The sequence below is a fragment of the Meleagris gallopavo genome, chromosome 1 (genome assembly GCF_905368555.1).
Source record: "Meleagris gallopavo chromosome 1, MGAL_WU_HG_1.1, whole genome shotgun sequence".
Classification (NCBI taxonomy): Eukaryota; Metazoa; Chordata; class Aves; order Galliformes; family Phasianidae; genus Meleagris; species Meleagris gallopavo.
In genome coordinates, this window is record NC_139404.1 from 184093802 (window position 1) to 184107800 (window position 13999).

The window sequence follows — 13999 nt, forward strand, 5'->3', positions numbered from 1 at the left end:
CCACTGGATAAGAAACTCTAGCACCATTTAAATCAATGCCCTATAAACTTTGATATTAGACCTTGAAGCACCCAGGCTTCCAAGGAAGCTGTAAGTACACTTCAAGGGGGTTTATAATGGTGTAGACTCACTCTTCTACATGCAGACATGGAATCAAATTACTCACTCACAAAAGGACCAAGGTGTTTGTAGACAGCTCAATAATTATTTGTGACAGCTTCAGAAACAGAGAAGGGCAACAGTACCATTGCATCAGTGATGGAAGTTCGAAATCACCATCTTTGTGTGTGACCTTCGCTGCTGTAAATGGGGCCCGTAAAATCCAGCTGAGAATTACAGTAATTCTAATTCTATTGGTTTCTATAGAAATAGGATTATCCTAACAGTCAATAAATCAATTTCCTTTTGGAACATTAATGCAATGAGAAGAGGCACGGTTTCACCATTATTTATAGAGCAAACAGCTTTTACACAATTTGCAATACCTATCTGAGCTTTATAGAGTTCATGAGATTTTTTCAAGCAGGCTGCCGCATAAAACCATCTCCGACAATAAATTGTAGAGGAAAACGAGAGGGAAAACCCATAAAGCAATGCAAAACATTTACCACCAGATGGCACGCTGGTACAGGTGCCGCCGTTCTGGCAGGGATGCCGTTCGCACGCGTCGGGGTACAGGACGCAGCCAAGTTTCAGCTCCGTCAAGCCAACCACTTCTGCAAAGCTGCTGCGCTTGTTCTGCAGCGGCAGCTCGTTGTTGTTTAGGACGACTGAATCCAGGCAGCCCTGGAAGCCGCTCAAGACCTGCGTGGTTCTCTTGTCGGTCAGGCTGCGGACGTTATCCACTTGGACCTGTGCTCCAAAATAGACGGAGCTATCCGTGCTGAGGGTCTGGAAATAGAGGGGGGCTTTGCGGCGCTCCACGTAGCTGTCGTCCAGGGACAAGCTCGTGAAGTTGCGATTCAGCTCCAGGAAAACTGAGTGCCAGCTGCCATCGTTGACAGCCCTGCCAGAAATTCCCAGGATCCCTGGGCCAGTCCCGCAGTCCAACTGGAACCACAGTTTGCCATCAACAATCTGTGTGAGGAAAACAGAAATCAAAGTGCTTCAGATTTCTCATCATAAGCTCTCACAGAGAATGAAAACACAGGGGACTTCCGGACTCTATACAGTGCTAAAGATGGGCTTCTACATGGTGCAGAAACAACAAAATGCTGCGCTTTTATCACAAGAAATAAACACAAGGTAGTATCACTACTTAGAATATACCCAAAGCCAGTTACTGTAGGCAAACTAAACATATGGAGAAAAATAAATATGGATGTGTAACACACATCTCAGCATGGTATGCACTTGGCCCCAACTTCAGTTCCTCTAAGGATAACAATATGATACAGAGGAAGGGAAAACCAGGAAGAACACTGAGGTTAAGCCAAGGGACAGTAGAGCACCATTTAGGTGTGGCAAGGCTAATGAGAGCATCTATGTTGTTCCAAGGAACTCTAAGGGTTAAGAAGCACATCTGAAATGCTTGTGTATGAACATACCCAGTATAAGGAACAAATGAGGCAAACTGGAAGCTTTTCCTTTCCCACAGTTATATCATAAATATTAATGACATTGCATGGGATGAGTCCCACAACTGGAGTGCTGGGATAGATGAGTTATTCTAAAGGTAATGAGGGGAAATCTCTGGTTCAGCTGCCCTCATTGCTATTGGGATACTTCAGCTTCCCTGTCATAAACTGGGAATATCACGCTGCTGTGACAAGCAAGTCTAGATCTTTTTGAAAATCACAGAATGGTTTGGGTTGCATAGAACCTTAAAAATCATCAAACTCAAGCCCTCTGCTGTGGGTTAGTTGCCACCCACCAGATCACGTTGCCAATGTCCCATCCAAACCTGCCTTGAGCACCTCCAGGGATGGGGCATCCATAACTTCTCTGTGCAGCCTGTGCCAATGCCTCAGCACCCTTTGAGTAAAGAATTTCTTCCTAACTTCTTAAGTACTGAATGGGTTAATCAGGAAAGGTGCCCTCCCAGATCTGTTGTTTGAGAAAAGAGAAGGCTTGCAGATGCCGCATGCCTGCAGGAGTTCATAATGCATTTCAATCCTCAATCAAATGCTTTAACTTTCTGTGATCAGGCAGTTGGACTTCATGGTCTCTGTAAGTCCTTTTTTACTAATTACTAGTTTACTATTTTAGTTCTAGTTCTAATTCTAAGATTCTGATTGGCTAGAAGTCATGTATTTTCCACTGAGGCCATACTATCCTCTGCATATACTATGCATTGCATATACTTCACATTAAGATGGCTTTACTTTTTTTCTTTTCCTCGTATTAATGCTGAGTTTGTGGCTTTAGAGTGATTGTTATGATTTGTTCTGACTGAGATACTGGAACAAGTTGCCCAGAGAAGCTGTGGATGATCATCACTGGAAGTGTTCCAAGTCAGGTTGGGCAGGGCTTTGAGCGATCTCTTCTAGTGAAAGATGGTCCTGCCCATGGCAAGAGAGAGGGAACTAGATGATCTTTAAGATTCCTTCCAACACAACTATTCTATGATATTATGATTCCGTGGCTCCATGATTCCTCACTCTCCATAGTGCCCCTCACTCAAGAGAGTGGTTTCCAAGAGAAAGTGGCTGAGGGATGCTAGGTAAGAGGCAAAGTGGAGCACTGAGGGGAATGAAACATTGCTGTGCTTATCATTTAATCTGTTAATGTATCAACTGTAAAACAATACAGCCCTTCTCTTCCTGATAGTGAAGGTCTGTAAGTAAAATCTGTCAAGAACTGCAAAGGGGATATAGTGATGAGAGCTGATGCAAATACTTACAGACAGAGTTATGAAACTCAAATTCCCTCTAATCTGAAGTCCTTATCCAGGGAAAATCTGTACTAGCATGCTCGGGCAGGCCAAGAGCAGAGAGAGGGAAGAGGTATGAAATGCTGCTTTCTTGATTAGCAGTTTATCCAAAGATTTTTAGGTTCCTCTAATAGATGGCAGATAAGTTTAAAATGTCTGTCAGGGTTAGGAGATAATTTCTTATGACATGTTAATTGGATTCAGGATCTCTGAAAGCTCTTGCAATTATTTTACCTTTATGTCATGCTCTAGGAAGTATTTATTCCTGCAAACCCATCTTAGGACAGTTCTGTCCCATTATTTATCCCCCTGAAAAGTTCAGACACTGTGTCCTTTAGCAGCCTTCCTTGCAGCACAGACTGCACTCTGCATCAGCTCACTCATGACACAATCCTATCGCTCTCACCTGGCAAAGCAAAGGTGCCAAAGATGCCAACGGATCATAGATCAAAGACACAAGAACACACCACAGCTTTGGTGGCCCACTAAGCTGGCATGGTTAGTGAAGATGTGGGAATGCTATATTCTGTCCATGTCTTTGGACATTGTGGGCTACTTTTGCCATGGATGACTGCATAGTCATTTAAAACTGGGATAGCTGGTGACATCCCTTGGCATGTGTCTAAACTGGAGCTCAAACTCTTCTCTTGCAGCCACTCTGATGTGGGTGGGATGGCTATAAATGGGATGCCACTAATCTATAGGAATAGAGGGCATGGTTTCCAGCAAGTGGAAGTTTAAAATTATACTCTTTACCCTAAGAAAACAAATATTCCTTCAACTGCAGCGTGAGTACTGTTTGCCATTTGCCAGTGCTCCAGCCAGATTCCTCCACTGAGCTTGAGTCTACATCATACATTAAAGCAAAGGTTCCTCCTTGATAGTCATATTGTCAGCCCTTGGAAGTTCACAAAACTACTTGGAGAAAAAATATGGGTAAAATCTTGAGCTCTGATGTTCCGTGGACTTTGGACTTTGTGTCTCTCCTTTCTAGATCTCAGTCTCATAGCCAGCTGAATTTGAACTAGGCTGTAACCTCAAGGGAAGTGACATGAGCCAGATGGGGCACTCCCACAGTGCTCAGCTGCTCCACAAATGCTTAGGCAAGGTAGAAATAGAGATGCTAAGCACACAACAACCTTCCTGAAAATGTCCACAACCTAAAATATCCTACATAGCACCAGAGGTGACTAGAATGTAGAAAGAGCTAGAAGAACATAAATTAGGCTCTCCTATGGACAGCTGGTTATTTTAAAGTCTATGACCAGAAAGATGTAATGAAATTGAGAAGAAATGAGATCTATGATTGTAATACAATATGTTTGAGGGATGGATATTGCTTGGTACTCTCTCAGCTCAATCAAAAAAGGCTAATGGACATATAGAAAAATGTCTGGAACATTTTTCATCTAAAATCTTTTCTTATAGGATTCAAATCTCATCTGCCAACAATTTCTGAAGATTTAAACTGGCCCTGTTAAAGCATCTGCTCAGGAGGAATCTTAGTAAACAAGATGCCTTGATAAACTGAGATAGTTTTCTCGAGAGATGCAGCAATATTCTTTTCACCCCGTGCAGCAAAACAGTCCACAAAGCTTGAAGATGCTGCCCAGAAAGTATGTCACAACAGGAATAAAAATTATGCAGAAAAATACATGCCAAGATACTACACTTTGAAAAATGGCTATCATTGGATAAGCAGCTAGCTTTCTCCTTATTCTAAAGGCTTTTTCCTATGGAAACCATACTACTGCTTGTGTGTAGTACACATATACCTCCCCTAAGACTGCTTATACCCTGAAGGGCCAACTGCCTGCATGTCTATTACTCTTACTCACAGAACATGCTTTTCCAATTATCTTTATAAATACAACACCACATATGAGCACCTGGGATAAATATTACAGCATTTATATATGGGAAATGATGATCTAAAATATCTGTAGTGCAAATATGTTTTATACATCTTTCTCATTCATTTCTTTTTCTTTTTACCAGCAGATGATCTGACACACATCTGAAATGCAGTGCTTCCTTCTTTTTATTAAAAAAGCACTAGTAACCTCAACTTTAGGCTAGTGTGGAAAATAGAAAGGATGGTCCAGCACTTGCAGTGCTAACCTAAGACATGATAGAAATGCATGGGAATCTAGATTCTGCAGTGCTCTTCCTCTGGGAGCTCAAGCAAGTCAATAGCTTCAGGTCTCCATCAGTAAAACAAGAATAACGTCATTTCCCTACCTCACACCAGTGCTTTACGGATAAGTGCATTAAAGACTCTGACATGCACAGAGCCCCCTAGCACTGGGACTATAAAATTGCTCTCATTAAATGGATGGTCATAGACCTTGCTGTAGCAGGGCAGGGAGGAAATGTTTGTTCTCTGCTGGCCCTGTGCCTCTAACAAGAGTGAGGAACCCTGAAGAGCTCCTCTCCTGCCTGCTTAGTGGCCTGGCTGGTCAGGGAAGAGAAGGGTTCTCCACTCAAAAGGGCAAAATGATGTCTCTTCTCCTAAGCATGGAGAAGTCAACTGCAGATCTTCAATTCAGCAGTTAATCTCTGGTGTTCCCACGATTCTACACAACCACTGTGATGTTGCAGCACTGCTTCATCCTCAGAGGGGAATCTTAGCTTAATAGTCTGGACCTTGGAACCAAGAAAAGCTGAACTTTATGTTAACTTCTGATCAAATGAGGTACATGTAAAACAAAATGTATGAAAAGCCCATGAGAGGCCCACCAAGCTTTCAGCTGCCCACCTCTTTCTGGGCTTAGCTACACTGTCTCTCATTATATACATTAGGAAACTGAGGTTAATACCCACTTAAATACCTGTACGCTATTATGGACACAGAGCTCCTCACCGACACAAAATGAGTGGAGAATTACAAAGAACAGAGAAGGCTCCAAAAGGTGATGCAATCTGTTACATTTCAACGGTTTCATTCAGTGAGCAAAATGGAGCCAAACACATATTGTAAATTATATTAGAATATTAGCCTGGCTAAGATGTTTGGCTAACATCCATGTTTGTGTATCAACATAGGTAATAAAATGATCAAATGGTTCTTCTGAGACCACGTTAGGCTCTCACAGTCCATCTGCAGTCACACACCACGGATACAGTGCGCTGCCTACTAATCTATCCGGGGAAATATTTCGTTAGCTGAATTACATTTTGGGTTTGTTTGTGTAAAACAGTATATTTAATTAAAATGTTACTTGTTTCAACTCCAGCCATAGCTGGGATCATATCCAAGCTTCAGCCTTACCCAGCATAGGCCATGCAGCGGTAATGCATTAAAACATATAATACACACTTAACTAAACCATGCAAAGTTTCCTATTAACTGTCTGGATAGGAGAACATATGCTTGCCTTTTACTATGAAATAGCTACATTTCTGGCATGAAGATAAACTCTTCCTTTACCTATTTTTAATTCTTTAAATTCTAAAAATCAAACTGAATCTCAGTGATATTCCTTTAAAAAAAATTATTTGTGTAATTTTCTCCTGGAATGGCCTCATTGTGCTTTAAATTGTTAACTCTTATTTTTCTCAGACAGAAGCTCTGTCTGGGAGCATCAAATATGGACTTCAGAAATGGTTATACAGTTTTATGCACATGAAATCCTTCCAGAGAAGAAAGAAAAAGTCATCCACCTACAACTCATTTTTCTCCAATTGTCTTAAAAGCAAGAGTGAACAATGAAAAAATGGCCAGCCTCTCAAAATCGATGGATGAGTTGCTTTATTTGAAACAGCTGAATAAATAACACCCTTATTATATTGCATCAACACAGTGTAACTGGTAGGCTTTCAGCAAGCAGTTTGCTCTACAGAATTGATAATTCATCCAAGGACACTGTGTTATGATTATGAAATATTTCCATCCCTAGAGTTATCATAAATGTATGAGATCCCCAAATTAAGCTGGTCATTTAAACTGTGAAAACCATATTGCAGCATTAAATTTTAAATAAACTGCAATGGAGGGGACTTGCTTGAAAGAATCAATGCCACTACATTCCCCAGCAGTGCTGTTGTTTTCTGCCTGTTTTCCCAGGAGTTCGTACTACACGGTAGGTCTAAACTTCCAGCTCTGCCTTTGTTTGAGCTTAGTGTTGGTGCTAGGCCTCTGGTGCTAAACCATCAAGACACTTAAGTACATGCTTAAAATTAAGTTATGTGAGTTGTTCCAATTGCCTTCAAATACAGGAAGTTAAGCAAGTGATTAAGTGCTTTGCTGGAGTGGTGCCAGGGTGCTCAAAAGAGCACAAGATCCCATTTTTTATCCTCTATTTGGAAAGCTTCTCCTCATGTTTAATTTAATTGAAAGCAATGCTCAAATGATAACAACTTCACATTTATAGACCTCTAATTAATCTACTTAATGGTCTCATTTCTGAGTGCCTCCCTATGTCGCAACATACGTATCTGTTTAAAAGAAAAAAAAAAAAAAGCTCAACCTTTGAGTTACAAATGAAAATACATGCTTGGAAAGTTTAAGGCTAAATTACTTGGAAACATCTTAGTAAGAGATCCCAAAGTGCAGTTCATGAGCCAGTGATATCCCTGAAGAGCCCTGCTATGGCTACATCCCTTGAGCACAGCACCTGTTGTCTGCCACAGTGAACCATTATAAGACCTTAGTCTGGTGTTACTTTGCTAAATGAGCTTCATAAACACAATTAGCAATTCCTGATGAAGTGAAGCCACATCTCCACAAACACATCAAATGTAATGCTCTTCTTTAAACCTCATGCTTAATCTAAGGGCCAGACCTGTGAAAAAGGACCTATCCACTACAACAGCAAGTCCTTCCCTAATCTAAAAGATGAAAAACAAAGTTCAAGGCTTTAAGCAGGGATTTTCTTGTGTCATTCCCTGCCTGACGCATTGGAGATAGTGACACTCTTGCATCTATAGCACTGCATAGATAACCCTGGACCTTTCCTGTTGAACGTGTGAGGTGTTCAAAGATCTTTGTTAAGTGCTATGAGGTGGGTTCAGACCTGGAAATCCTTCCTTATCAACTAGGAAGCAAAAAAGAGTTTAATCTGTCAGACAGGAGCAGAACGTCAACTGCTCTTGTCACTCCTCCTGCAATTACTGTTCTTTCTTCCCAGTATCTTTCAAAGCAAAATCATTAACTGATGGTGGGAACCATGACCAAGCCCACAAAATTTCTAAACTATAACTACGAACCCAACTCAGACAACTGCAATGACTGGGTCTCATTTATTTTTATCTAATAATACCACAGATTTATCAAAATTCCCAACTGCAAATGGAAATTTCCATTTGGTTGCCTACAAGCCAAACATTAGGGAACTTCTCCATGAGTTGAACAGCCTGAACTCAGCCCATTAACATCAACATATCACCCATTTTTAGCCTATCAAGGTCATATGGGAATACAGGTGGCAGGAGAGGGTAGGAGAATGCCAGTACTGAATCCCAGCAACTAGGTCTATTCCCAGCATACCGTCAAATGAGCTTCATGTGATGCCTGGTTTCCAAGTAGACTTAGGTGGTTGGCTTAACTGAAGCAACTATGATTCTCAGCACGCTTTCTCTTAAAGCCTGAATTACTAGGGGGCTCAAGGACACTTCCCTGAACAAAGCCCTGATAAACTGTGCATAGGATTTTGCAATGGAAATCCCTTTACTTTTCACCACAGCAAAGGTTAGTGCTCTTACATCCATCCACACTTTCCATAAAATTAGGTATAATACCAATGGTAACAAAAATTGTAACAATTTAATCACTTGAAATAAACTAGATGGAAAGATACGTTTTTCCTTGTTAGTCTTCTCAATCTATAGCTGAATTGAGAACAACATTCCCCAAATCAAGAGCCAACAGAAAACATGTAATCAAGAAAAACAACTGCAGAAAAGATAAGTTATTTTAATTACCTTCAGAATTATACAGGGATTCGCTCTGGTGTACATTATAATCCCATTGCTTTGCAGGGTTCGCAGACGTAGAGCCAACTTGAATTCCTCTTTCTTGCTGTTTTCAGAAACGCGGTATTTAATGTAACTATTCCCAGCAAAGCTAAGGGAAGTGTGGCCTGAAATAACCATTTTGAAAAGACACATGTTCTTTTAGTGACACACAAAATATTCCTCAGCTGTCAATCTAATTAAAAAATTCAAAGAGCAAATGAGAATTTTTAGGAAGAAACTTGTAAATAATACCCAACTGTAATGGGAAAAAAGCTTGCGCCTACTACAGATATATACTGCATTTTTTCAGGAAATTATTTTTCAGGGGAGAGGGATAGCTCTATTTCTCCAAACTTACAAAAAAAAAAAAAAAAAAAAAAAAGTGATTTCTTCCAAGCATTCAGCATTTTTATGGCTATCTATCCCTGACCGCACCTATCTCTCCTCACTTGATAACAAAGGGAATCCAAAATGGCCAAGCTTGTACTCAGGCAGTTAAGTTATGGGTAGAAAGCCAGGTCTGAGTGAATGCCAATCAAAGCCGTACAGTCAGTTCCCTGCAAGCACTGCCCAGAATCACAATGAAACAAGATAGTATTTCCTGTGTTTTCTTGGAGAAAACACCCCGTGTGCTGTCATACAGCCCTGGCACCACTGATGTTAATGGAAAGCTCTGCCCCACACTCTTTGTATTCCAGGGAATAACACAGCTGCAGAGAACTAATAAACGTCCTGCAAGTTGCTTTTTGGGATGGTGCAGTGTTTTTATTAATAAAGACTGGAATTTTGGTAATCTAAATTACAAGCAGAAGAGTTAACTACAGAGCTCTGTTCATGGCAAGACAACATCTGGCATAACAGCCTCTAGAAACAGCCCTCTATTTTTCTCAGCAGCCTGTTTTACTGGTCAGGGGATTCAACCAAGTCAGTTTCAACAAGAAACTGCATTATGCGTTAAGCTTCATACAGCCTTATACATAAAAAGCCAATTGCTATTAAGAGATACACTGAGTGCCAATGCTGAGAAAGGTTAAACAGTACGTCTTCTGTTGACTTCAGTGGCACCTCTACCTAGAAAAGAACGACAAAATCTTTTATCTTCAAGTATATCCCCCATTCCCGCTTTGATGTGCACCTGAGCATTCGCCAAGCTTCCCTGGCGGGCACTGGCAGATGAAAGGTCTCCGGTTGGCTTCGTACCCCACACACTGCATGTCCCCTGGGCACGGCTTCTCCAGACAGGGATCGTTAGACCCTGGGCACAGTCCTCCTGCAATAAGTTAAAGTACTGTCAGAGACACAGTGTGAAACAGGATCTTTAGCAGCACAGATGTAATAAAAGAAAGACAATTATTGATCTTGAACTTCAGTACAAGCCAAGCATGGCTTAATAATGCTAATAACAATTAAGCAAAAGTAATCAGGGAAGAGATGCTCTTCAGACAATTACTTAGCAAAACATTGTTATGATTCCTAAAAGGGTGCCCTAAGATCCATAGCAAAATACTATGAGAACCAGCTGTTCTGAATGGTAACCAGTTATGTATCAGTGATGCTCAGGTCAGTCATTTACTCACAAAGCCTCCCATGCAGGGAGTTTGGGGATACCAGAAAACAAATTATTCAAAGCTGTGTGCTCCTTTAGCCTCAGCACACCCACGGGAAGTAAATTTTAGGGAGTTAGAGTTCCACAGGAGACTGAATAAGAAAAACACATTTCATAATATGGAATCAAACCTTGCCCAAGAAAGTGTGAATTCAGAACTACTAGTAACTTTGAAAAGGTATTAAGATGGAGGAACAGCTGTATACAGTATTTTAAATTTGCTTAGAATAGTTTTTTTTTATTATTGCATTAAGGATATTTGAAACCTCCTAAATTTTAACACACAACATGCTGAGCAAATCAAGAGTTTAGCCGAATGCCCCTCAATGTCAAACTTCTTGGATAAAACTTCCCTACAACTATTCAGAGTGCCTAAATCTTCCAACTGTCTGATCTTAAAATGTTTGCAAACACTTTGTACTATACTGCAAAACACAATACAACTACAGATGCTCAATATAGGAATTCTCCTATGAATTTTTCAACAGTTAACCTTTTGTCGACTGTAATAAAGAATTTAGTACATTTGGGGTCAGTTTCTACCTCTGGATGTCTGTATGTAACTGTTATGAAAGTACACTCTTTCAACTGCAGGAAAAGGCATCCATACCATTGCTTCTATTGACTTGCAGTCAGGGCTTGAACTGAGAGAGAGCCAGCTGCTGGAATTGAATTTTTGCTTATCAAAGTCATTTATTTAAAGTAGTTCATGCAGGTGGTGATTTTAATGATAGAATTTCAGTCCCTTCCTACCCATCACTTTCTGAATATTGGCCATTCTTGTTTATTGCAGAACCTCAAATCGTATTCAAATTCTATTTTATTTTTGGAGCATATGTATTTTATTTACAATTTATACAGGAAGAAATCAACCTGTCATAAAGTACATCTCCCAGAGTAATGGAGGGAGGAACCTTATTGCTTTCACACTGTAGCACAAGCCAAGCAGGGCTCATTCAGAGCACAGCTGAAATTAGTTGGTACTATAAGCATTTTCTGGAAAAAGAAAAATCGCTGCTGCAGGTTCAAAATGGACATAGGCTGACTACAAACAGGGGAAGGACTGTAAATGCCTTGCTTTATGTACAGCCCAGTCAGTTTAATCTTCAACATCCTCCTTTCCTTTGTCAAACATTTGTTTGAGAGGTCTGTGCAGTAAACCATTTACAGTACTGCCTGTAGCACTGTCAGAAAATGGCAATCTTTATTAATAAGTTTAGTAGGTAACATTAGCAGGAAAAACAGCTGCAATATACAGCCACACCTTAAGTCTTATAAAATCAAGAAAAAAATATCATTTAATAGGATTCCACACTGCAGAATTATATTCTATTCAAATATAGTCTACAGAATTTAAGCAAGAATACAATGTTTTCTATGGCTTATTTTTTTCACTGACTCTCTGGAATTCAATAACAAGTAATTATTATTCCTGAAATTATATTGCATGTTAAATATTCCATTGGCTGGCTTATATGCTTTGCTTGGTTCTGTAGACTCTTTTAATTTACTGTTGCGTGACAAACACAGCATGCTATGCTGTGTGCATGGTAGCTCTCTTCTCTGAACAGGCTCCCACCTTTTGTGAGGCTGCGGTGCAGGTACGCTCAGTGCAGCTGGCAGACAATCACTGGAGGAAAGCTGTACAGCGCATCAGTGAGGAGCAGAGAGAGACAGCGAGTTTCCTCAATGAAGCTCCACGAATTTTCATAACCCCTAACCTATGACTGCATCTTTGTCGTGAAGCAATAAAGCAGTAGGTTACATTGCTATACATCTCTGTCAGTTTTTTAGCTGATTCAAGCTCTGATTTGTACTTCAGAGCCATCTTTCCACAGTCAAAAAATATACAGAAAGGATCTAACATATTTAGGATATCTGGAAATACACTAAAGAACTGCTTATCCTGGCAGGCCAAGAATAGTTCTTCTGCTAAGCTACAAGCAAATTGAGTTTTTATTCATCATACTGCAGCAGGATTTCATAGCTGTCAACAAAGTTTTAAAACAGTCAGAGCTGAGAGAAGAAATGCTTTTTGTCTGTCTGTACAGTTATAAGTACAGAAGTTACAAATCTGCATTACTGCGTTGCTCGAGCTAACATGCATTTTCAGGCTTGATTTCACAACTGTACGAAGCAAAATTGTGAAATCGTTCAAGGGTGCGTTGTCCACATCAAAGATTTACAGCCTGAGTTTTAAAAACATTTTTTTCTAATGTTGCATTTCCACTCTGAAGAACAGTTTATTTACCATTCAATAGAGATTCAAGAAATATGGATTTGATCACTTTTTTTTTCTCTAGGCAAGTCCAGAATATCCACAGTGATCCCCTTAAACTCACATTAGTATTAATAGAGCAGCTCTCTGCAAGGTATCCCGGAGATACATGGCAGAGCTTCACCCAGAGCATGGCAGGGAAGGTAGAAGTTGTCTATTTGATCTTGACAAATCACCTTCAGTTTTACCTCTCTGAGTGAAGGTACAGAGCTATGCTGGATCTTGAAGAGCTGCAGCCTGTGGGAAGCCCATGAAGGATCAGTTCGGGAAGGATGGCATCCCTTGGGATGGATGGCATCCTGTGGGAAGGAGCCATGTGGAGAAGAGAAGGACCACGGAGCAGTGGCAGAGGCAAAGCATTATGGACTGAACAGAGCTCCCATTGCCCACTGTCCTGCACTGCTCAGGGGGAGGAGGTAGGATGGGGGGAAGGAGTTTGCAGTTTGCTTTTAGTTCCCACTGCTCTAGTCTAGTGAATTACATTATTTCCTTATGCTGAGACTGTTTTGCCCTTGAAGATAATTGGTGAGTGATCTCCTTGTCCTTATCTCAACTCATGAGCCTTTTTTTCAACATATTTTCTCCCTCTATTCTTTTGAGGAGGGGGTGTGAAAAAGTGGCATGGTGGACTTCAGCTGGCCATAAATGTGAGACCACAACAAGTGCAGAGAGAAGACAATATCTGTGTTCCTGTTGAGCTCCAACGTATGGTATACATATAAATTTATATGCCGCAAACCTTGTTCTACACAAGTCAGCCACATGTTTGATTAAGCTCAAAGGCACTCTGTTGCACAGTGTGTCCTAATGAATCAGAGTTTCTCATACTTTTAGAAGAATGGACAAGTTCGACAACTATTCAGTCACAGCTTTCCTTAAGACCCAGATAATAGATAGCAGTTTCCACTCCTCTCGATGTTACAGACATGATGCCACTTCATGCTTTGGCTCCCATGGGTTTCATACAAGATGCTGTGTTCTCAGAGTAGGTCTTAAAATGGGGAATATTGTCAGGGAAAAAATCTCCTCCTACACAAGTGCAATGTTAGATGGGCTGAAGTCAAATCAACCAAATGTATCAAATAAATCTGCAAAGGTCTTTGTTCCCAAACCATTTCTTTACTTTTCCTTGTTCCCTTGCCAGGAGAGCTCAAGAGTATATGTGAGATTCTTGGAAACAGAGAAAGCAGAGGAAGGCCTAGAAGGACAGCCTGAGAGAGCTGGGCTGCTCATCCTGGAGAAGAGAAGGCTGCTAGGTGACACGAGAGTGGCTTTTCATTATCTAAAG

General features: G+C 40.6%; 1 protein-coding gene across 9 annotated transcripts in view; it reads right to left on the reverse strand.

Annotated features, from left to right (window-relative positions):
• FAT3 (FAT atypical cadherin 3) overlaps positions 1 to 13999 on the reverse strand; it is a 451950-nt gene that overhangs the window by 25520 nt on the left and 412431 nt on the right. For all 9 annotated transcript variants that reach the window (XM_085216394.1, XM_085216393.1, XM_085216390.1 and 6 more), the window contains 3 exons: positions 9963 to 10097; positions 8795 to 8952; positions 609 to 1077 (listed from right to left, as the gene is read on the reverse strand). In XM_085216394.1, the coding sequence (XP_085072520.1) occupies positions 609 to 1077; positions 8795 to 8952; positions 9963 to 10097 (762 nt within the window). The remainder of the gene's footprint in view (positions 1 to 608; positions 1078 to 8794; positions 8953 to 9962; positions 10098 to 13999) is intronic.